General features: G+C 51.5%; 1 protein-coding gene across 1 annotated transcript in view; it reads right to left on the reverse strand.

Annotated features, from left to right (window-relative positions):
* PRICKLE2 (prickle planar cell polarity protein 2) overlaps positions 1 to 19,303 on the reverse strand; it is a 188,868-nt gene extending 169,565 nt beyond the window's left edge. Inside the window, exons 1-2 of the mRNA XM_037905132.2 lie at positions 19,159 to 19,303; positions 18,590 to 18,675 (exon numbers count right to left, since the gene is read on the reverse strand). Of these exons, the coding sequence (XP_037761060.1) occupies positions 18,590 to 18,675; positions 19,159 to 19,200 (128 nt within the window). The 5' untranslated portion in view covers positions 19,201 to 19,303. The remainder of the gene's footprint in view (positions 1 to 18,589; positions 18,676 to 19,158) is intronic.
* Positions 19,304 to 25,472: the final 6,169 nt, after the last annotated feature.

Below are 25,472 nucleotides of genomic sequence, written 5' to 3' on the forward strand. Positions count from 1 at the left end.
TTGCCTGGGTCAGACAGAGTGGGGCCGAGCTAAGGAGAAAGCAGGGGCCCAAGCTAAGCCGGGGAGCAGAGCTGGGCCAGATCCAGAGGGACAAGAAAAGCAGCCCAGAAAGAGCAGACCCTGTCCTGGGAGCAGAGCTGCAGCCCCAAAGCCAGAGGCACAGCCCAGAGAGAGCAGACTTGCCCTGGGAGCAGAGCTGCAGCAACCAGATCCAGAGGGGCCAGAAAAGCAGCCCAGGAAGCAGGTCAGTGCTGGGAGCAGAGTCACAGAAGCAGCCTGCAGAGCAGACCTGTCCTGGGAGCAGAGCTGCAGCAACCAGAGCCAGAGGGGCCAGAGAAGCAGCCCAGGGAGCTGGAGGCAGAGCAGCAGCAGCAGTGCAGAGACCGAGTGGTGGAGCTGGGGCCGGAGCAGTCCGGAGCTGGGTGCGGTGAGCAGCTGGGGAGAGCGAGGGGGACCCTGGGCAGCGGGCCCAGCACAGGGAGACGCCTCAGCCAAGAGGCTCTGCAGGCCAGGCTTGGATCATAACCCCGACAGGGCGGGGGCAACACTGGGCAGAAGGGTCCTACCACTTAGAGCCTGAGAGCGTGTGGCCACCACCAGAGCAAGTGTCCAACCCACAGCATCCCTGCAGCGCAGCCAGGGCCTGAGCAGGAGGCCTGGGACTTACAAGGAACAGACTGTGAACTGCCTTGACGTTCCAGAGACACTGTTTGTGATGTTCCCTGCCACCGAGCGGGGTGATGTGTTTCCTTTAACCTTTCCCATTTCCCCTTATTCTTTTTAAAATTAATTGTTGATGAAATAACTTGCATTTGCTTTAACTTGTATGTAATGGTCAGTGGGTCAGAGAAGTGCCCAGTGCAGAGAGAGTACCCTGGAGTGGGGACACCCTAGCCCCTGTCCTAGGTGACCACAGCAGGGTTGGGGGTTGAGCCCCCCAGGAATCCTGGGCCCAGCCTTGTTGGCGTTACGAGGATTCTGCCAGACAGGAGTGTGGAAGGGGAGTCCTCAAGGGCAGGGAGGCCACTGGGTAAAGGAAGTGGGAGCGAGGACTCAGATCCTTTCGCTAGCCCACTTCACCGGGGTAGTGCAGAAGCCAGGAAAGTTCCCCACAAGAGTTGGACTATTCCCCTGCTTATATATGGTTAAGAAATTCCTTTGCTAAGCCTGTATCCCTTGCTTTCCTGACACACTGTTCCTAAAGGAGTTAAACTAGAAGCCAGAATGCCCACATCCTTGCTGGAGCTCTAGGGTTGTATATGTAAGCAACTGAGGGCCTCGGGAGGTCTGACAACTGGTTTCAGGATCTAGGGCAGCTGGATTGCAGAGCCACATCCCAAGGAAGGATGGCCTGAGCCTGGAAACGTGCCCTGTGGATCCAGAGCTAGAAACAAGCTAGACTCAGCCCAGACCCAGTTAGTTTACAACCACATGGGACCCAGCGGTTGGGTCTACTTACAACAGATGGGGACCCTACAGAATGGCACTGGGCCAGGGTGTCATAGTCACACTGTGGAAAAGTAGAATTTCCCATCAAATGCAAAATGACAGTTTCACATAATTATCATCATCATCTCACCAGCAGCAAGCAGGATGAACTGTCAAACTGCCCTGCTGAAGCAGAAGTTGAATTTCTCCCTTCCCCCGCAAATCTCAAAAAAAGCTTGGTCCAGCTGTGTTTTTCCACCCCCCCCCGCCCCCCCGCCCGGTGGAGTACCAATGACTGACGGTGCCTTAATATTTGTGCCAGCGTACACTGAGATGACAGGGAAAGATGATGGCAAGTGAAGACCCCTCCTCCAACCCCACCCAGTTCTCTAGTCTGACTAGTTTATGCATGCTTCTCTCCACACATCGATCTTCTGCACAGCAGCCCACGTGTGGAATTACCAGCACGAAGGCTGTCCCTGCAATGGCCAAGGTACAAACTGAACAGTGGTTTGTGAAACAGCAGAAGGAAGGAGGAAAGAGCAGACCTGTTTGCTTGTCATTGAGGCAATATATATTTACGGAGACTGTAAGCTCCTTGCAGCAGGGGCTGTCTGTTCTGTGTGTCCACAGCACCTAGCACAAGGGGTCCTGAGCTACGGTTGGGCCCTTTAGGTGCTACCAGAATACAAATAAATAATAAATAAAATAATAATAATAATAATATACATTTTTGGGGTCGGGAGGGAGTGAAAGGATTTGTATTTCTGCCCTGTATGGAATAATATTAATTTTACTAATCATTAATGGAATCTTCCCCTCCTCCTCACCTGGCTAACGGTGATACCAAAACATAAGTGCCTGTTCCCCTCCCCATAATGTTCATGCTCAGAGCTGGGCTAAGTATTTTTTATTTTTGCAAACAATTGCCCTTTTTCCAGTGCCAGGATTGTCCATGAACGACCTGTCTAACTCTAGCTCTAATTCCCACTTGCACCAATGGTTTCCAATTCATTATGAGGATTGATTTAAAAGCTTCATTTCCAGCACTAGATTTGCTTTTCACTTCAAGTTTCCTCCATGCAGCAGTACCCATGCAGCAGACACACCGTCCTCTGAATAGGTCCCAGAGAAACATTCCCTATTTCGATTTCCTGATAAAACTTTCAACAGAATGTCTATTTTCAACGAAACACGTTAATGGCATTTTCACATTTTTTTCTTTAAATCAAGATTCTCCATCCTTGCTGAAGGGTGAATGTTCCGTCTCTTTTGCCCACCCTGGGTGACTGTCAGCTCTCCAGGGACTGTGTTACTCTGTGTTTGTACAGCTCCTAGCACAATAGGGCCCTGTTCTTGGGTGGGCTCTAGGCACCATAGTAATACACAATAATAATTACAGTAGTTACAAACACCAGAGTTACAAACTAACCAGTCAATCACACACCTCATTTGGAACTGGAATTACACAATCAGGCAGCAGCAGAGACCAAAAAGAAAAGCAAATACAATATAGTGCTGTGTTAAATGGAAACTACTAAAAAAAAAGGGGGGGGCAGCATTTTTCTTCTACATAGTAAAGTTTCAAAGCTGTACTTTAAGTCAATGTTCAGCTGTAAACTTTTGAAAGAACCGCCATCATCAGTTGTTGAATTACGAACATTTCAGAGTTCCGAACAATCTCCATTCCCGAAATGTTTGTAACTCTGAGGTTCTACCGTATAGTACGTCCTCGCTGTACCAGAAACACAACATCTTTCTAAAATAGTATGAGAAAAGAACAGAGAAAGATAGCAAAAGGGAATGAGGTACTGGGAGCCAGCTCTCTTTTCTTTCTTGAGCAATTAGCATCCAACGTACAATGTCCTCTGCACCCTTTGAGTGCGCACAGGAGTCAGACGATAGCTATGAAACTTCATTTCTTCTAACAGATCCTCCTACAAAAGGTTTTCTGGCCAGCTAAAGAGAATTAGTCACCACATCTTGGTTCCCCAACCCCCAAGCTGTGCGAAAACATTCCAGTACACTTGAAGGAATGACAGACTTGAGGTGCTCATCAGCCAAGGGGCACAGCAAATATTCTCGGCCTTTGCACGGTTACAATGTTCACAAAACACCAGTGATACTCACTGTTCCGTTTGCAGAGTACACAGTTAAAATAAAGGAGCCAGGAAGCAAACAAGATACATTCAGAAGGTTTCCTATGGTTACTGCTGCCATGGAAATCATTTTCATCCGTATGGTCTCAGAAATATCTGGCTACAGAACTAGAAAACATGCTCCTGTCCCGGTTAAAAAAAAAATGGGACCTACAAGAAGAAATGGAAAATAAAGAAAGATATGCTTGAAGCTTGAGTCTGGTCTGCACTGAGGGTTTTAGCCACCAGCATAATTGCACTGATGCAAGCCTGTAACACAGACATGACAAACACCATCACAACGCAACGGGCACTGGGCAACTTCTCCTGGTTCCTATCCGGGGGTGAGCTAAAGTGGTACAAATCACATCTGTGCAGATTTGCACTAGTTCAGCTACCCCAGGGCTAAAATGCCTACTGTGGAAAAGGCTTTAGAAATGAACTTTTAAGTTTTTTTGAGACCTTGGCAGCTCTGGGTAATTGGGTGCAACTCCCAATAGCGAATGAGGAGGCTGAATTTGTTCCTGTGGGTAAGAACAACAGCCCTTTGTAAACCTGTTAGCCACAGTGGCTAATGCAACTGCAATTCACTAACTACACACGATTTGCTCAAAACTCTAATATTCTCGCTCCCCAACTTGCTAGGGGCTTTCCTTTTTTCACTCATGAATTCCAGCGGGTTGGTGACAAGAAATAGGAGGAGGAAAGGTGGTGGTGGTAGGGTGGGTAGCTAATTGCTCGCAGCTGTGACCAGACAGCTCCAATTTAGTATGCCGGAAGCTGCAACCGGCTGGAAAGCGTGCTGCGGCGAGTGGTTAGCATGCTGGTTAGGTGGAGTTTTATCCCTTTTCTAGGGCATAGCAAAGTGCCCCAGGAGCTTCCCTTGCAGATATAAAGGCAGAGGGACTCATCTATCTACAGGCTTCCCACCTCCACCTCCGCAGAGGGACTTCAATAATTATATTTATATAGCTTCCTTATCTCCAAGAGCAGCCATTACGTCTTTTATCATTGTAGCAGCAGCTACAAGGGCAACTGGTACCGAATGAAATATTTGCCGGGATGACTGAGTACGAAGCATCACCCTCCTTAGTTGTAATAATAATAATAATAGCAATTCTGAGCACTTCAAGCACCAAGCTTTGGAGTCAGATCACTGCGGAGCGTAAGAACCATACATAGAGGAAGAAACAGTCAGGCTCTTTCTGCTTAATGCAAGAGTGCACTGTGATTTTTGCAGATCCAGCCTAACTTCTGCAGTTACTGCTCTCTTAGGCCCCGATCCTGGTTGGTGCTCAATTTCAATGGACCTCTCTGTGCCTGGACGGAGCACCACTGAGTTCAGTGAAACGCCATGTAGGTGCAGAGCTCTGTGAGAATGAGGGCTTGGAGTCCAAATTTACACAATGTCCTCAGCTCCCTTTGAAGACAGGGATTGGACCGTCGTAGGAGGCGGTCGGCGCCTTGCAGAATCTGGCTGTATGCAGTGGAGCATCCCGTGCAGCATGGATGGGAGTACAAGTGAACAACAAAGTGAGTGATTTCCAGCTGAGAGATCATTTCCCTTACACGGCTCTAAACGAGGATCAGCTCCACTGAAACTAATGGAAGACTAGATTGGTGTAAAAAAGGTACAATAGACCCATAAACAGCCACAGCATTTTAAGGCACATGCAGTGTACACCTAGACATACCAAAACTTAATTGGAAAGTCTGTCTATGTAGCAACAGCCATGCCTGTATGGCTTACCCAGAAATTTGTTTTCTTTATAATCAGACAAATTACAAATAGCATTTCGAATTCCTTAAATGTTAGCTAATGACCACAAATCAGCGTCATGTCGGGTGCACTGCTTACAGAACCTTCACCCCTGATTTCCTGTGTGATAACTGCCTGGTTATTCATGGCAGAAAAATTAAATGTACAGTTGAAATTCATAAACAAGCTATTATGAGACCACCAGGCAAAAATCTGAGCTGACGCTATTTGCCGATACTTAAGCTTTTCCATATACTTAGAGGACCAAGATTTCTATAAGGAGATTGTGGTCAATTAGAATGTAACAGATTATTAAAACAGTGATTCATTGATACAATCATTAATGGATTACAAAACTGAAAGAATGGGGAAAGATTTTTAAAGATAAACAGTAGAATAGGGAAGAGAATCTCTGGAAAGAAGTGAGAACAATTATCTGTAACGGGGAACAATCAAAGACAAGAGCCTGACTTCCGCTGATGGAGCTCAGCATAGATACTGCACTGGTTTACAGCAGGATCTGGCTGCAGAAATGTTTATGTCTTAAGAAAACGAATCCCGACTCTGTATGAAAGGCTGCAAAGTGAAATACTGGCCAGGTGATCTTTTTTAGACTAAAAAAAAAGTGATCTTTTTTAGACTAGCACATTTCGGTTTTTAAAGTCCCTTCTCTCTGAGACTATAAGCCCTCTATTGAAGGTGTAGGAGTTTCTCTTAAAGCGCAAATGCCCATTTGTGCTATAATCCCCACCCATGGTGGAGATAATGATACTAATACTGAGCCCTTTTGATTGGGCCTTATGCATTAGAGCACTGCACAAAAACATTCATTAGCCCCCTCAATGTCTCGCAGAGAAATATAATACTATCCCCATTTTACTGGGTGGGGAAACAGATATATAGGGCAGCATTGTAGCTTTCCCAGCTTCAGCCATGCTCCAGGGGTTCCCAGAAGTATTCTCCCTGCAGGGGACTGAGAAGTAGAAAGTAGGAAGGGGGAAACCAAGTGAGAACACCTGGGAGGACACTCTTGAAAGGGTCCAATGTACACTCCCTCCCACAATGGTCCCAGAGTCCCTCCCCACCAGCCACAACCCAACCCAGCTAACAGGCTCCCGTTTGGGCTCACAAAGCACAAGGTATGGGATTCTTGGAAGCTGATAGTGAGTCAAGTAGAGTTAGAATCCATGAGTTCCCTGCTCCCAGTCCTGTGCTGATTCCACTAGACCACAGGGCTTCCCAGATCTATGCCGCAAATGAAGTCTAACTGCAGCGTGGGTAGGCATATCCCCCGCTAGCTTTCATCTCGATAGCATGGGCAACAATAGCAGCGAAGACAAGAGAGTGCAGAACCCGGAGCAGGCCAAAAACCCAAGTACTTACGGTCCCCAGCGGGCTTGGAATGAGGCAGCTAGCATGCACCAAAGCCTGCATGGGCCACATCCTCACCACCACTGCTACCCACGCCAACTGGACGAAAGCTGGCTCGACTGTGCACTGCAATCACACCCGCCTTTGTGGTGTAGACACACCCGGAGGCACAGAGTCAATTTACAGAATAAGAAAATTTAAATAAACAATTAAAAAAACCACAACATACTCCCTTATAGATGGCAATAAACCACAGCTGCACTACAATGAGCCACTAAGCCAAATGACAACTGCAACAATCAAGCCCTTAAGCTAGTGTAATTAAGGTCAACTAAAAGCCTAACAAAATGTGTACACCTTACCAGCTTAAGGACAACCACACCAGACTCTGTCAGAATACTAGAGGAAGTTATTAATTATTATAGCATTACAGACAATTACCTAGAGACTTATTGTGCTTGGCACTGTATATGTGTGTACACCCACCCACACGTGCAAAGATGTGGTTCCTTTCCCAAAGAGCTTGCAAAGTGAAGAGAAAACAGAGTGGGAGAAAGGAAGTATTATTATCCCCATTGTCCAGATGGGAAACTGAAGCATCATAGAAGAGATCTGGAATTGAATCCAGACCACCCCACTACAGCCCTGTGGCTTAACCACAAGATCATCCTTCTTTTATGGAAGAGAGTGCCACACTGAAGGACCTTCAAGTCTAAGGAAAAAGACCTTATCCTGGAAAATTCACTCCTGGGAATTGGCAGCAAGAACACCTGAGACAATCTCAACTGCTTCTACTAGCCAGGAGAGAATCAGGATCCAACTCTGCTCTGAGTGACACCAGTTTTACACCAGCCACATCCCGTCTCTTGTGACTTCACAGGAGTAATTCCCAATTTACAGCAGCATAAGTGGGAGGAGAATCAAATCTTCCATCTCTTATATCAGAGGCCTTCAAACATCTTTGCAACATGGACCATATCTTAATAGAGAGAAAAGTTGTCTCGTGGACATCTCCCACTGACAATGCCACAGACACCCTCTCCTTCCTATTTGTTATCCCATAATGTCCTGGTGGCAACTACAGCCATTATTTCCAGTGAAAAGTAATACTGGGGAAATACTGTATGTATTTTTAGTTGACTTTGTCACAATGTGGCACCTAGAAACAAAAAATTGCCAGCATCATGTGGGCTGACAGCTCTCCAGGGCTCTCCACCGAGTGCTGGGAGGGCCACCAGTGGACCACAGTCTGAGAAACACTGTTTCAGTAAATCACATCCTTTAGACGTCTTTGTATACCCTTTTAATTTTTAGCTGTGTTTCTCTTCTCTGTACCTAGGTATTTTTCTCACCAACCCACTAGTATTACTCTGAATCTTTTCATTGCGGGGGGATCTTGAATTGCTAGTTTAAAAAACACTCTGCTATCCTAGAGCAGTGGTTCTCAAACTGTGGGTCGCGACCCCATTTTAATGGGGTTGCCAGGGCTGGCTTAGACTTGCTGAGGCCCAGGGCCAAAGCCAAAGCCCAAGCCCAAGCCTGAGGGCTTCAGTCCTGGGCATTGAGGCGAAGGTTACAGGCCTCTTGCCTGGGGCTGAAGCCCTTGGGCTTCAGCATTGGCCCCCCAGCCTGGGGCAATGGGGCTTTGCCCCCCATCCCCACCCGGGGTGGCAGGGCTTGGGTGGGCTCAGGCTTTGGTCCCCCTTCCTGGGGTGCTGTAGTAATTTTTGTTGTCAGAAGAGGGTTGCAGTGCAATGAAGTTTGAGAACCGCTATCCTAGAGGAATAGCTCCCTTGACAAAACACCTCTCTTCTCAACAGGCTACAAATGTCGCTGTAAGAAAACTTCCGGCAAAGGATCAGCTGTGAAAACCATCAAACCATAAGAATATGAACCGTTAAATAAACAGGGTCAGCTACAGCCAATGTTCAAGTGATCTGAATGAATGAAGGGCTATTTGATCACACAAATATTTGGTCAGTGATGGCTGTACTAACTTCCACCATCCAGGATGGCTCTCTGCTTCTGAAACATTGGATGCTTCTCAAGAGATTGCTCCCACGGAGGGTACTCAGCCCCTTCCATGATTAATCTTTCATCTCTCATTGAGCCATGGGGCACGTGAAGTGCTGATGATAAATACGAGGCCCAGGCCCTGTCAGGAAATAAATGGTAGCAGGTAGCCAACTACACATTGTTACTATGCAAATCAGAAACCTGACTTGAAAATTAGAACAATATCTGCAACAGAGCTACTGAAGGGAGCTTTGCTACAGAGCACTGGGACTTCACCAAAGACTTCTTATGAGGAAATATGTGAGATGCCTTCAAATCCATCTGCCAGCTGAATCCCCTCAACAAGTGCACAATAGAATATTGTAGAATTCAGATCAAACTTTGATCAAAGCAACCACCCTCCCCAGACAAAATTCTCCCACTTCACAAGTTCGCCAACTGCTGCTGATCAGTTCTTTTCCTACCAAGCATTACTTCGTTTACATGCACCTAGCACAAAACAGCCTTGATTCCTGATTGTGGATTCTAAGCAATACAAATTAATATCAACCTAAGGGGTACAACATGTCTTCTCAATTACTCGTAGGAGGCAATGCCTACTCAGCACAGCAAGAACCCTTCATCTTCAGGGGGTAGAAGAAATAAGAAAACTGACTGCCTTCCCTCCAGCCCCCTTGAGAACTTGGTCCAGCAGGCAGATTATCTGAAGCATCAACATCATTGCTGCAGGAGAACTGCATGAAACAAAATGTAATTGCTACCATTTTTCTCCTGGCACCCCAAAAAGGAGAGAGGCTAGGAGCCAAGGCTATGAGATCCTTGGGGAAAAGGTGCAATATTGAAAAACAAGCCATGCTAACAGGCAGAGCTCCAGCTCAGCAGTTAATGGAAAGAAGGATCCGATCTAATTCACCAACGTCCTGAAATCTCATCCCAATGAAGCCGTCCGGAAGACGAAAGAAAATCGGAAGTGGAAGCAGAAAGACTGTTTTGACAAAAGAGCCCATGATCTTCCATCTCTTAATCATCTACAGAAGGGAGCTTTGCTACAGAGCACTGGGACGTCACCAAAGGCAGGTTCTTATGAGGAAATATGTGAGATGCCTTCAAATCCATCTACTCCTCAACAACCCAGGAGATAGATTATGCCTCAGGAATCACACCTCTCATACTTCCCTACCTCACAGGGTGCTGTAAGGACACACACATTAAAAATTGTGAGGTGCACAGAGGCCCATGTAAGTACCATAGAGAGATCAATCATATTAACACTGTTTTTTCCTATGAAAACTTACAGAGAGAAGTCATAAAATAATAAATTAGGTCCCAATACTACAAACACATCTACACATGCTTAACCTAACACATGTAAGTAAATGGGACCATTGAACTCACATGCTTAAAGTTACATGCGTGCACAAGTATCTTGCTAAATCAGGGTTTTTGTCTGTATCGCTCAATAGCACCACAATTTAGTTTCTAGTTTGTGTCTCAGAACAGAAGGCTGAAGAAGAACTTCAGCTTTGGCAAGAAAGTTATTTTCCCCTTTTTAGGGCTTAGCAGTTGATGGATCAGTTTTACAATAACTGAAGACAAAAGTATGTTAAAAGTAAATGTTTTTCTTAGAAGCATTTTATAGTGTTCAGTAAAAATACATTAATTTACATTTGGTCAATCATTTGAGTTGGACACGACTACTATTGTATGTCAGGTTTTGAAGTGGTAGCCATGTTAGTCTGTATCAGCAAAAATAACAAGGAGTCCTTGTGGCACCTTAGAGATAGATTTGTTAGTCTCTAAGGTGTCACAAGGACTCCTCGTTATGTTTATTGTATGTCAGGGCATTAGTTTTCTTCCACGCTTTATAATACATACACACAGTTAAAAAAGAAACAAACAAATATAAATTCTCACAGGTAGGTGGAGATAAAATGAACCCCAATGGGACAATTTAAGTCCTGACGTAAAGTCAATGGGCTAAAGCAGCAACTCCAATGTATCTATAGTATGTCTACACTGCAATTAGACACTTGTGGCTGGCCAATGCCAGCTGACTCAAGCTTATGGGACTCTGGCTACGAGACTGTTTAATTGCAGTGAAGACTTCCGGGCTTGGGTTGCAGCCGGAGTTCTGGGAACCTCCCACCTTGCAGGGTCCGAGAGCCTGGGCTTCCAAGGCATTTAACGGTGTAGAGCAAGAACATGCAGAAATTAATGCTGATAGACTCAACGTTAACTGCAGAGGATATTATATCACGTAGAACAGCGCTCCATGAGATAGACCCTTTTTTACTCACTCCTGTAGAGCCTCTGAACACATGGCAAGTCCAAGGAATGGCTTCTGGAGATGAGAATGGAAGGGTATTCACGGTCATTAGGTTCAATATTCTTCCCACCGGTACAGTTTTGTCTATTTCAGCAACCCACCACAAAAACTGAATAAGATAACATGGCCTTGAGTTACTGCAATGGAAGTGATATGAACAGAAGCTCATACAGGATAAGATTGTGTAGGGTATGCTCATGGTCTCCAAACTAAAAGCCGTAGAAATAAAAATGCAAGGATGTGTAGAATATCTGAATTCTAAAGGAGACAGAGATGCAAAGCATGTTATTCATGAAAGGAAACAATTGCAAGCAGTGTAAAAAGGCTGAAAACATATGGAAGCAATAATCTGTATTTTCTTTTTTTTTTTCTTTTTTTTTTTTTTTTTGAAACCAGAGACAAATGCTTCAGAATTCACTGTTATTCATTCATGTGCTACACTGAAAACATTGTTGTTTCTGCCCTGTGGAAGCTGCACCAGTAATCAAACTGAAGACCAAAAGCTGGCCAGGGAAGTGTACATTTCCAGGGAAGAATGTGACTCCAATATATGCAGATTTGGGTTATGCACAAATATAGAATTACTAGTTATTTTATTAATTATTAATGGTATGTTAGTCCCTAGGACAGTGGTTCTCAATCAGGGGTACATGTACCCCGGGGTACACGGGTACATCACTTCATTTTGATATTTGCCTAGTTTTACAACAGGCTACATTAAAAAACACTAGCGAAGTCAGTACAAACTAAAAATGCAGACAACTTGTTTATACTGCTGTATATGCTGTACAATATTTATATTCCAATTGATTTATTTTATAATTATATGGTAAAAATGAGAACGTACGCAATTTTTCAGTACTCATGTGCTGTGACACTTCTGTATCTTTATGTCTGATTTTGTAAACAAGTAGTTTTTTAGTGAGGTGAAACTTGGGTACACAAGACAAATCAGACGCCTGAAAGGGGTACAGTTGTCTGGAAAGGTTTAGAGCCACTGCCCTAGAGGACTCAGCTGAGATCAAGGACAAGGCACTGTACAAACACACAGTAAGAGACAGTCCCTACTCACAAAGAATTTACCATCGAAGTAAAGCAGACAAAGGTTGGGCCTGTCACCACACAGAGCCTAGGTGATTTCCCTGAGATCACACGGCAACTAGGTGTCTTGACTCCCAATCCAGTACTCTGTCCACTAAATCATGCAACCTTTATATAAATCTAGGGTCCTCTTTCCTTGAGGCATTGTACGCTTTATAAGCACAGTGAATGCTTTCAACAGTTCTCTCCACAGGATTTCATTCATTAATGTTAAATATTACCAAACTGAGAAACAAATGGTTTCCCTTCTTTTAAAGATTCTGCTTTATAGTGTCTTTTTAAGTACTGGGCAATGCTTGTTACATAAACATAAGCCAAAGTTATGGAGACTGTAAAACAATTTTAACAGGCTCCTTGGGGAGAAGCGGAACTCTTGACCATCAAACTATGACTTAGGAGGGAAAATGTCACCACATGTTACAGGGACAAGAATTCAATAAACAACACAAATGTGATTTCACAGTGGCAGTCAAAAACTAAAAGCATTAGCATCATTTTTATGGCACATTTATTACTACTATTTAAAGCTCTTGCAAATGAGAAGCATAACTATGGCAACAAAGATTTTCTGCAAGAGTTTGGCTAATTTTAAAAATACTATCTATCTTAGGGTTTTATACTGCCACCTGTCAGCATGGTGTCTGGGCGCCTTCCATGTAAAATCAATAGCAACAGCGAAGTCTCTAGTGGACTTAATGGAGTCTCTGGCACTTCTCCATTTAAGAACATAAGAGTGGTCATACTGGATTAGACCAATGGTCCATCTAGCCCAGTATCCTGTTTTATGACAGTGGCCAGTGCCAGATGATTCAGAGGCAATGAACAAAACAGGACAATTCTGTCCTGTCATCCACTCCCAGATTCTGACAGTCAGAGGCTTAAGGACACCCAGAGCATGGGATTGTGTCCCTGACCATCTTGGCTAGTAGTCACTGATGGACCTCTCCTCCATGAACTTATCTAGTTATTTTTGAACCCAGTTATAATTTGGCCTTCACAACATCTCCTGGCAACGAGTTCCATAGGTTGACAGCGCGTTGTGTGAAGTATTTCCCTATGTTTATTTTAAAGCTGTTGCTTATTAATTCTGTTGGGTGACCCCTAGTTTGAAAGTAAATGACGGTTTAAAGAGGTAAATAACACTTGCCTATTCTTTCTCCAATCATGATTTTATAGACCTCTATCGAATCGCCTCTTTTGTCTCTTTTCCAATCTGAACAGTCCCAGTCTTTGAATCTCTCCTAATATGAAAGCTGTTTCATAACCCTAAACATTTTTGTCTCCCTTTTCTGTACCAGTACTAATATCTCTTTTTTGAGATGGGGGTGACCAGAACTGCACGCAGGAGTCAAGGTGTGAGCATACCATGGATTTATACAGAGGCATTATGATATTTTCCGTCTTATTATCTATCCCTTTTCTAACGGTTTCCTAACATTCTGTTGGTTTATTTGACTGCCAATGCACACTGAGTGGATGTTTTCAGAGAACTATCCATAATGACGCCAAGATCTCTGTCTTGACGGGTAACAACTAAATTAGATCCCATCAGTTCTTTACTGGATCAGGCCTATGGTAAGATGAATATGCATGGAGAAATTATGAGGTTAAAACTGCTTGGAGTAGGGGTTTTTTGTGTGTGTGTGGGGGGGAAGACTGGGTGGGGGGGCTGGGAATAAAAGGGGTGTTTGAATTGTGAGGGTCACTGATGGTGAAAAGACTCTCTGAAAGGGGAAACATTTCCACGATATGCTATGCATCCGATGAAGTGAGCTGTAGCTCACGAAAGCTCATGCTCAAATAAACTGGTTAGTCTCTAAGGTGCCACAAGTACTCCTTTTCGTTTTACGAATACAGACTAACACGGCTGTTACTCTGAAACCTAAACAATACAGGGCTGTAGATGATACACCAAAATCAGGCAACGTGTGGCAGTATGCGTGATTGTATTCAACAGTATATTTTAAAAGCGGTACGAAAAGCAATTTCAAGTATAACTTTCTCCAATGTCCATGTGAAAGGACTATCGAAAACTTCAGGGTGGCAAAAACAGCATGATCTGTTGTCCTGATTGGTACCCATTTGTCACCTTTAAGGTTTGCATATTCATACTAATTGCATTAGGAATAGGCGATAAATTCCCTTCCCTTTTCTCTCCCCTGACCACCTATTTTGCAGGCTTTTCTTCAGCCAGACATTATGCACAAGACACTTCTAATGGCTATTCATTCACTCAACTCCAGTGACAGCTTTATTTAATGCAAAGCTTGTTAACAAGCTGAATGGCAAGTAGTTTAATGTAATGCAGATCTGATTAGGAAACAGCAACCAGAATCCTAAGGAGTTGGAGATTTTATTGAATAAGATTTCACTTTCTCACACAACGCCACCTTTCAAGTACCAGCCTATATTAAATACTGAATGAGTAATCTGTTGTTTACATTACTGGTAATTTTCAGGAACATGGCCATACACAAATATTTGTCTTTTTATATCTTTAGTTCACAGTCTACTGTAATTAAAAAAATCATGTTATTAAAGTAAAAAGTCACTTTGCTCTTCAAGACCACTGAGAAATTGCAGGTTACAGTAGCTACTGTTTGATAGTTATGTCTTTGGAGGACTGCAGTGCAGAATTGATGTCTGGTGATGACTAAATTCAGTCTTGATTCTTTTAAATAAAATAGTCTATTTTTCTTGTGGCACCTTAGAGACTAACAAATTTATTTGAGCATAAGTCTCTAAGGTGCCACAAGTCCTCCTTTTCTTTTTGCGGATACAGACTAACACGGCTGCAACTCTGAAACCTGTTTTTCTTCTCTTTTTGCGAAATCACTGCAAACTGAAAATTTAAATTCTCCATTTACGTGGGGGATCAGTGACGCACAAACTTCCATGGGCTTCATATGGGTATTGTGCATATATAAGGACCAAAATTTAAAGAATATGTTGCATATGATTTATTCTAACTTGGATCCATTGAAATATATATTAAAAATGCTGGCACATTAACAGAGAAAATCCACAAGCTTCCATGAATGTGACATTGTAATGTAAAGATACGATTACAACAATTCATTCATCATGATAAATCAAGATTTTTTGAAAACCCCTTTCCTTTTAAATTATTATTTCACTTCCTCTAAATTAGACATGGTGGTCTTATTCGGAAGGCAGAAATAGTTTGGAAGAATAGGATTTATTTATGAATGGTTTCCTTCAAACAGGAAACATGCATATGCTTCCAAGAATGATCATTTCAATCAATAATCAAAATCAACCCCATACCTGAAAAAAGTGACTTTCCAATGAATGTAAAAGCATAAAAATCTCTGAGATCTGACAGGACACAACTTTGCTTGCTTGTTAACATGGACATATAGATCATGCCCCAAACTGCAGTTAATTAGAAAACACACAATTCCACATAATTATCTATAAAACACAAAGCTTGCCTCAGCAACTGCGATGAATTCCACTTTCAGTGTCTGCATGCTTATAAATTCCCCTGTCCCTGATCTATGCTGTAAATTCCCACCTTTGAAGCCCAAGTCCAATTTACATTTATCAGCAAAAGTACACTGTTAAAGGATTACAAAAAGGCTTACGAACCTCTAGTGGTTAATTGATATGGGCTTGTATCCTTAATCCGTACATCCCCTTGAAAACTATTGTTTCTTTCAATTTCACCCAGCGGTTTAATATGTTCATGAACATCCCCAGTACTAGTTAAATATACTTTTTTCCATATTCAGCAGGTCTATTCTCCTGTGAGTGTGTGACCTACAAAAGTAACTGTTATTAATATTTGCCTACTTATAAGTCCTAGGCACTAATGGGAGAACAGACCTCTCAAAAGTAAAAATGAATGTATGTCCACTGTATATATTTATTTAAGTAGGCAAATTAGCTGGCTTCGTTTTACTTGATTATATATTCATACATTTAGGCAATTAAAAATAATTATATGGGAGCTGGTACAGTCACCAGTATAACAAAACAGCTAAAAGAGGTTCTAACTTATGCACATGGGCTATTAACATAAGAATATAAAAACGCCCAGACTGGGTCAGACCAAAGGTCCATCTAGCCCAGTCTCCTGTCTTCCGGCAGTGGCCAGTGCCAGGTGCCCCAGAGGGAATGAACAGAATGGTAATCATCAAGTGATCCATCCCCTGTCACCCATTCCCAGCTTCTGGCAAACAGAGGCCAGGGACACCATCCTGGCTAACAGCCATTGATGGACCTATCCGCCGTGTACTCATCAGGGTCTTTTTTGACCTTGAACTTATCTAGTTCTTCTTATTCCAGCAGCCAGGGACAGCCAGAGTGCGCAGTACAATTGCCACACCCCCCATGTCCTTGGGAACATCCCTGCACTGGCTGGAATAGAGGCAGTGCAGAAGCTCCAATGTTAAACAAGAAGAAAAGGAGTACTTGTGGCACCTTAGAGACTAACCAATTTATTTGAGCATGAGGAAGGTAGCTACCTGCTTTGCATTGCTAGAGCATTAGAAAGCAGCTGGAGCAGGAGTCAGAATCTGGCCCACTGATTTCAATGGATTTACTCCTGACATTCACTGGTGAAAGAGAGATCAGAATCAGGCCTTCCGTTAGGATACAGGAGATAACTCCCTCCATTGATATGGCAGCCTTTCCTTTAGAGCCAACACCATCTCACTCCCAGTCTGCCAGAAACCCTCCGTAAGGCTTGGAAATTTTGAGAGAGGGCGGCTGCTGCCATGTCAGTGCAAGTTGATGGCAAACCATTCATCCACCGAGATGAGTGCAATTCCATTGGTGGTGGCAAAACAGCATCACCAGATTGTGACGTTAGGGAAAAAATGGCCTGCCAAGATGTTGAGAAGTAGCTGCAGATTTTTACATAATGGAAACCAAACCTGGACCCCGCACAGCGATTTGTGATGGTTAGAGACGGTAACCTTGAGAGGTGCCTCCATCTTCATGTAACATATTTATAAGGTCTCCCTGCCTCTTTCTGACATTATGAAGCACCTCGCAAGCTTCTGGGACAATACCAAGTACCACAAACCTGAGATCTGAAGATGCCTTTGACAGCTAACAAAAGCCTTGTATATCCCCTGGAAAAAGATGCACGGGGTGACTGTACAAATATATTATGACGCAAATGTGGCGGATGCAGAGTATGGGAAAAGCAGCAGGACACGGCAGCTGCCTCAAGAGAACAAGAGCAAGCGCTGGGCACACTGCTTCCGCCAAAGGTTGGGGCGTGCAGCCAGGAGAGCAGTCACCATGGGAAAAGGCTGCCCGTAGCCCTCAAACCTGCCGTACGGGACAGACATTGGGACGTGGGGCATAATTGCTCATTTCTACATTGAGAAACGCCCAGTAAGGGGCAGGCTGGAGTGGAAGAGAGGAAATATCCTGCCTGATGTTTAGCATCCTGCCTCAGTTTGGACCCAGATTTGCCTCCGTCCTATCCAGATCTTGCAGTACTTGGCTTTCACTATTGTCAGTAGGATATAAACACAGGATTAAACTGAGGATATAGAATCACAGAATCATAGTGGAAGGGACTTTGAGGGGTCATCTAGTCCAGTCCCCTGTACTCAGGGCACGTCTAAGTATTATTTAGACCATCTCTGACAGGTCTAACCTGCTCTTAAAAATCTCCAATGATGGAGATTCCACAACCTTCCTAGACAATTTATTCCAGGCATTGTTCATGCCAAATAAATTAACCCAGCTACTTCCAGCATCATGTCGTTCATGTCCCTCATTTTGAGTCTGCAGTTCCATCTGATGAGGGACACCCAACTGTCAGGGGGGATGGCAGAAGCCACAAAGATGAGTTGGGCACGTAGCAAGCAGTGGCAGCTGAGTGGGCAGTTCAGAAACAAGCAGCCAGGGACCATCATTCTAGCACAGGATGGGGGAGGGAAGAAGTGCTTAGAAATGTTGGTGTTCCTCTTGCTCTGGGTGTAGGATGGATTTCAGTGCTTTACAATCCCAATGCCTAATATCACAACTCCACCTGTGCCCCAGGAGGGAAGCAACTTGCTTATGAAGAAGACCAATCCGCCAAACATGACAGGTAGGGGAGCTAGGGTCACAATTCAACATTCACAGCTGATTTATATAAATTAAAAAAAACCCACGGTGACATTTTCAAACTGGAGATGAACTGTAAAAGTTCTGAAGCACTGTCTCAGTGAAAGGAGAATGAAACCCCAGCCACAGGACACTGAGCTAAGCATGGCTGTTCACACATGGGAAAGGAAGCTCCCAGGGCCACAAGCCTCACTGAATGGCGCACCCCCGCTGCATCTCCTCTTTGATCCTTCAGGTGGAAAAAAAAGTGAGGAAATTCACCCACGCAAATCACCCCCTTTTGCATCCCTTCAGTGAACTTTGTGGCCTGCCGTTGCTTCAGTTAACTAGGAAACTAAAACATTCAGGGGCTCCTACCTCCATTTATGCAACGCAAACCCCGGGCACTGGTCACCACATGCGTTGCAAGGCTGTCCTCTCTCCGGCTCGCCCAAGGCAGTCAGCTGTAAAAAACAACAACAACAAACAAGAAAGCAAAGCAACGTGTTTCCCCCTCCAACCCTAAACCCGAGTTTTTCCACCCCACCCCACCTCCCCCCCGCTGGCCGGGGCTCCGATCGGAGCGCATTGCTCCCACCCAGGTGACCCTAAAGCAGGTGGGTTTGGGAGGTGCCCCGGCGAAATGAACGGGCCAGGCGGCGCCTCCGGACGGCTCGCCCCGGACAAAGGCGAGCGAGCCCCGCTGGATGCGGCTCTGGGTCGGTGCCTGGGAGCCTCCTCCTGCGGCACCTGCAGTGCGGACTCCCGGCAGCGGCTCGGATCCGGGGGGGCGGCCCGGGCTCGCCGCAGCCCGCACCGCCGGGGCCAGGGAGGGCGGCTGCCCCGGGGCCAGCGCCGGGCGCTCCCCGCCAGCAGGTGCCGGACCCCGAGCCCTGGCTGCAGCGGACCCCGGGAGCCGGCCGGGGGCGCGGGCAGGGCGCACTCACCGATCTGCCGGAGAGCCGCTTCCGAGAGCCCCGGCTGAACATGGCAGCGCCCGGCCCCGGGGCTGCGGCTCCCCGCCGCCCGTGTGCGAGAGAGCGCGGCCGGCACAGCCCTGCGCCCGCAGCCCGGCGAGCCAGCGCCCCGCCTGCCTCCCACTCGCTCCCCGGCTCCCTCCCCGCCTCCCCGGGCTCCTAGCCCGGCCCGCCCCGCCTCTGGCCTGCCCCTCGTCCGCTCCCGGCGGGCCCCTGCCCCTCGCCTGCCCCCTCCCTCCGTCCACTGCCCCCGCCCCGTCCTGCCCCTCGCCTGCCCCTCGTCCGCTCCCTGCCCCCTTCCACTGCCCCTCGTCTGCTCCCTGCCTGCCCCTTCCACTGCCCCTTTCCACTCCCTCCTGCCCCTCGTCCGCTCCCGGCGGGCCCCTGCCCCTCGCCTGCCCCCTCCCTCCGTCCACTGCCCCCGCCCCGTCCTGCCCCTCGCCCGCTCCCTGCCCCCTTCCACTGCCCCTCGTCTGCTCCCTGCCTGCCCCTTCCACTGCCCCTCGTCCGCTCCCTGCCCCCTTCCACTGCCCCTTTCCGCTCCCTCCTGCCCCTCGTCCGCTCCTTGCCTGCCCCCTTCCACTGCCCCTTTCCACTCCCTCCTGCCCCTGCCCCTCTCCTGCCCCCGCCCCCCTTCCACTGCCCCCGCCCCGTCCTGCCCCTCGTCCGCTCCCGGCGGGCCCCTGCCCCTCGCCTGCCCCCTCCCTCCGTCCACTGCCCCCGCCCCGTCCTGCCCCTCGCCCGCTCCCTGCCCCCTTCCACTGCCCCTCGTCTGCTCCCTGCCTGCCCCTTCCACTGCCCCTCGTCCGCTCCCTGCCCCCTTCCACTGCCCCTTTCCGCTCCCTCCTGCCCCTCGTCCGCTCCTTGCCTGCCCCCTTCCACTGCCCCTTTCCACTCCCTCCTGCCCCTGCCCCTCTCCTGCCCCCGCCCCCCTTCCACTGCCCCCGCCCCGTCCTGCCCCTCGTCCGCTCCCGGCGGGCCCCTGCCCCTCGCCTGCCCCCTCCCTCCGTCCACTGCCCCCGCCCCGTCCTGCCCCTCGCCTGCCCCTCGTCCGCTCCCAGCCCCCTTCCACTGCCCCTTTCCGCTCCCTCCTGCCCCTGCCCCTCGCCTGCCCCCTCCCTCCTTCCACTGCCCCTTTCCGCTCCCTCCTGCCCCTGCCCCTCGCCTGCCCCCTCCCTCCTTCCACTGCCCCTTTCCGCTCCCTCCTGCCCCCTTCCACTGCCCCTCGTCCGCTCCCGGCCCCCTTCCACTGCCCCTTTCCACTCCCTCCTGCCCCTGGTCCGCTCCCTGCCCCTTTCCACTGCCCCTTTCCACTCCCTCCTGCCCCTGCCCCTCTCCTGCCCCCTCCCTCCTTCCACTGCCCCCGCCCCGTCCTGCCCCTCGCCCGCTCCCTGCGGGCCCCTTCCACTGCCCCTTTCCGCTCCCTCCTGCCCCCTTCCACTGCCCCTCGTCCGCTCCCTGCCCCCTTCCACTGCCCCTCGCCTGCCCCCTCCCTCCTTCCACTGCCCCCGCCCCGTCCTGCCCCTCGTCCGCTCCCTGCCTGCCCCTTCCACTGCCCCTTTCCACTCCCTCCTGCCCCTGGTCCGCTCCCTGCCCCTTTCCACTCCCTCCTGCCCCTCTCCTGCCCCCTCCCTCCTTCCACTGCCCCCGCCCCGTCCTGCCCCTCGTCCGCTCCCGGCGGGCCCCTGCCCCTCGCCTGCCCCCTCCCTCCTTCCACTGCCCCCGCCCCGTCCTGCCCCTCGCCCGCTCCCTGCGGGCCCCTTCCACTGCCCCTTTCCGCTCCCTCCTGCCCCCTTCCACTGCCCCTCGTCCGCTCCCTGCCCCCTTCCACTGCCCCTCGTCCGCTCCCTCCTGCCCCTCGCCCGCTCCCGGCCCCCTTCCACTGCCCCTTTCCGCTCCCTCCTGCCCCTCGTCCGCTCCTTGCCTGCCCCCTTCCACTGCCCCTTTCCACTCCCTCCTTCCACTGCCCCCGCCCCGTCCTGCCCCTGGTCCGCTCCCGGCCCCCTTCCACTGCCCCTTTCCACTCCCTCCTGCCCCTCGTCCGCTCCCGGCGGGCCCCTGCCCCTCGCCTGCCCCCTCCCTCCTTCCACTGCCCCCGCCCCGTCCTGCCCCCCGCCCGCTCCCGGCCCCCTTCCACTGCCCCTTTCCGCTCCCTCCTGCCCCCTTCCACTGCCCCTCGTCCGCTCCCTGCCCCCTTGCACTGCCCCTTTCCACTCCCTCCTGCCCCTGCCCCTCTCCTGCCCCCTCCCTCCTTCCACTGCCCCCGCCCCGTCCTGCCCCTCGTCCGCTCCCGGCGGGCCCCTGCCCCTCGCCTGCCCCCTCCCTCCTTCCACTGCCCCCGCCCCGTCCTGCCCCTCGCCCGCTCCCTGCCCCTTTCCACTGCCCCTTTCCGCTCCCTCCTGCCCCCTTCCACTGCCCCTGGTCCGCTCCCTGCCCCCTTCCACTGCCCCTTTCCACTCCCTCCTGCCCCTGCCCCTCTCCTGCCCCCTCCCTCCTTCCACTGCCCCCGCCCCGTCCTGCCCCTCGCCCGCTCCCGGCGGGCCCCTGCCCCTCGCCTGCCCCCTCCCTCCTTCCACTGCCCCCGCCCCGTCCTGCCCCTCGCCCACTCCCTGCCCCTTTCCACTGCCCCTTTCCACTCCCTCCTGCCCCCTTCCACTGCCCCTCGTCCGCTCCCTGCCCCCTTCCACTGCCCCTTTCCACTCCCTCCTGCCCCTGCCCCTCTCCTGCCCCCTCCCTCCTTCCACTGCCCCCGCCCCGTCCTGCCCCTCGTCCGCTCCCTGCCTGCCCCCTTCCACTGCCCCTTTCCGCTCCCTCCTGCCCCCTTCCACTGCCCCTTTCCGCTCGCTCCTGCCCCTGGTCCGCTCCCTGCCTGCCCCCTTCCACTGCCCCTTTCCGCTCCCTCCTGCCCCTCGTCCGCTCCCTGCCTGCCCCTTCCACTGCCCCTTTCCACTCCCTCCTGCCCCTGCCCCTGCCCCTGCCCCTCGCCTGCCCCCTTCCTCCTTCCACTGCCCCCGCCCCGTCCTGCCCCTCGTCCGCTCCCTGCCCCCTTCCACTGCCCCTTTCCGCTCCCTCCTGCCCCTCGTCCGCTCCCTGCCCCCTTCCACTGCCCCTCGTCTGCTCCCTGCCTGCCCCTTCCACTGCCCCTTTCCGCTCCCTCCTGCCCCTGCCCCTCGCCTGCCCCCTCCCTCCTTCCACTGCCCCCGCCCCGTCCTGCCCCTCGCCCGCTCCCGGCCCCCTTCCACTGCCCCTTTCCGCTCTCTCCTGCCCCTGGTCCGCTCCCTGCCCCCTTCCACTGCCCCTTTCCGCTCCCTCCTGCCCCTCGTCCACTCCCGGCGGGCCCCTGCCCCTCGCCTGCCCCCTCCCTCCTTCCACTGCCCCCGCCCCGTCCTGCCCCTCGTCTGCTCCCTGCCTGCCCCTTCCACTGCCCCTTTCCGCTCCCTCCTGCCCCTGCCCCTCGCCTGCCCCCTCCCTCCTTCCACTGCCCCCGCCCCGTCCTGCCCCTCGCCCGCTCCCGGCCCCCTTCCACTGCCCCTTTCCGCTCCCTCCTGCCCCTCGTCCGCTCCCTGCCCCCTTCCACTGCCCCTTTCCACTCCCTCCTGCCCCTGCCCCTCGCCTGCCCCCTCCCTCCTTCCACTGCCCCTGCCCCGTCCTGCCCCTCGTCTGCTCCCTGCCTGCCCCTTCCACTGCCCCTTTCCGCTCCCTCCTGCCCCTGCCCCTCGCCTGCCCCCTCCCTCCTTCCACTGCCCCCGCCCCGTCCTGCCCCTCGTCTGCTCCCTGCCTGCCCCTTCCACTGCCCCTTTCCGCTCCCTCCTGCCCCTCGTCCGCTCCCTGCCCCCTTCCACTGCCCCTCGCCCGCTCCCTCCAGCCCCTCGCCCGCTCCCTCCTGCCCCTCGCCCGCTCCCTGCCTGCCCCTTCCACTGCCCCTTTCCACTCCCTCCTGCCCCTCTCCTGCCCCCTTCCACTGCCCCTCGCCCGCTCCCTCCTGCCCCTCGTCTGCTCCCTGCCTGCCCCTTCCACTGCCCCTTTCCGCTCCCTCCTGCCCCTGGTCCGCTCCCTGCCCCCTTCCACTGCCCCTTTCCGCTCCCTCCTGCCCCTGCCCCTCGCCTGCCCCCTTCCTCCTTCCACTGCCCCCGCCCCGTCCTGCCCCTCGTCCGCTCCCTGCCTGCCCCTCCCACTGCCCCTTTCCACTCCCTCCTGCCCCTCGTCCGCCCCCTGCCCCCTTCCTCCTTCCACTGCCCCCGCTCCCTCCTGCCCCTCGTCCGCTCCCTCCTGCCCCTCGCCTGCCCCCTCCCTCCTTCCACTGCCCCCGCCCCGCCCCTCGTCCGCTCCCTGCCCCCTTCCACTGCCCCTTTCCGCTCCCTCCTGCCCCTGGTCCGCTCCCTGCCTGCCCCCTTCCACTGCCCCTTTCCACTCCCTCCTGCCCCTGGTCCGCTCCCTGCCCCCTTCCACTGCCCCTTTCCACTCCCTCCTGCCCCTCGTTCGCTCCCTGCCCCCTTCCACTGCCCCTTTCCACTCCCTCCTGCCCCTCGTCAGCTCCCTGCCCCCTTCCACTGCCCCTTTCCGCTCCCTGCCTGCCCCTTCCACTGCCCCTTTCCGCTCCCTCCTGCCCCTCGTCCGCTCCCTGCCCCCTTCCACTGCCCCTTTCTGCTCCCTCCTGCCCCTGCCCCTCGCCTGCCCCCTCCCTCCTTCCACTGCCCCCGCCCCGTCCTGCCCCTCGTCCGCTCCCTGCCCCCTTCCACTGCCCCTTTCTGCTCCCTCCTGCCCCCTTCCACTGCCCCTTTCCACTCCCTCCTGCCCCTGGTCCGCTCCCTGCCCCCTTCCACTGCCCCTTTCCGCTCCCTCCTGCCCCTCGTCCACTCCCTGCCTGCCCCCTTCCACTTTCCCTCACTTGCCCCTCGCCCGCTCCCTCCTGCTCCTGCCCCTCGTCCGCTCCCTGTCCCCTTCCACTGCCCCTCGCCTGCCCCTGCCCGCTCCCTCCTGCACCTGCCCCTCGTCCGCTCCCTGCCCCCTTCCACTGCCCCTCGTCCGCTCCCTCCTGCACCTGCCCTGCCCCTCGTCCGCTCCCTGCCCGCTGCCTTCTGCACCTGTCCTGCCCCTTCTCTGCTCCCTGCCACTGCCCCTCGCCTGTCCCTGCCCACTCCCTCCTGCACCTGCCCTGCCCCTCGCCCGCTCCCTCCCTGCCCCCTTCCACTACCCCTCCCCGCTCCCCAGCTGCCTGTCCTGACCCCTTCCCTCTCCCTCCTGCACCTGCCCCGCCCCCTCCCCTTCCCCTTCCCCTTCCACTGCCCCTGCCCGCTACCTTCCAACGCTGCCCTCTTCCTGCCCCCTTTCACTTCTCCTCACCTGTCCCTGCCCGCTTCCTCCCACCCACTGCCCCATCCCGCCCCATGCTCCCTCCCTGCACTGCCCCATCCCGCCCCTGCCCCACACCCTTCCTGATCCCTCCCGGCCCAGTTCCACTGCCCTAACTGCTCCTGCCATTGCCCCTCACCTGCCCCGTTCCAACTCCCCCTTCCCTGCCCCATCCATTCCTTCCAGCTCCCTCCGCTGCCCCCCGGGGTGCTGGAGCAATTGTTATAGTGGGCTGAAGGCAGAAACCATGTGTCTGGGTTGTTATTGCTCTTTCACACCAGGGGGGTGCAGCAGCACCTCTAGTTCCAACACCTATGTCTGCCCCCTTGTAACTCCCCCTCCTCTGCCCCTGCTCCCCCCGACCACTGCCCCTACCTCCTCAGCCCAGCTCACCTCCATGCCCTGCCCGCTCATCCAGCTCACTTCCCTGCCGCTGCCCCTCCCCACTCTCCCTGCCTGCTGCCTCCTCCTTCCAGCTCGCTCCCCTGCCACTGTCCCTGCCCATTCCCCCTGCCTTCAGCTCCTTCCTTCAGCTCTCTTTCCACTGCCCCTGCTCCCCCGGCCTCCTGTCCCACACTCTACTTCCTGAACGGCCAGTGGATCTCTGCCCAGCTGATGGGGTCCCCTGCAGCTTCTCAGACCTTTGTCAAGCCTGTGTGCTGAGCTGCAAGCTGGACCTAATCCCTGCAACAAGGCCCCTCTAGTCTACAGTACTCAGGTGGAAATTGCAGCAGCTTCAGTTAAAATTGTTGGCTTTTTAAGTGAGTATTTTATTGAATTCAATATGAGAATAAATAATGTACTCAGTAACATAGCCCTTGGTATGTTGTTCAATTTATTTTACGCTGTCCTCACAGTTCCGGTTGTCAGTAAACTACAGCATGGTGTCATTAAGTTTCAGAGTTAACAGCATATTTATTAAGCTATTCTTA

Source organism: Chelonia mydas, chromosome 7 (genome assembly GCF_015237465.2).
Source record: "Chelonia mydas isolate rCheMyd1 chromosome 7, rCheMyd1.pri.v2, whole genome shotgun sequence".
Lineage (NCBI taxonomy): Eukaryota > Metazoa > Chordata > Testudines > Cheloniidae > Chelonia > Chelonia mydas.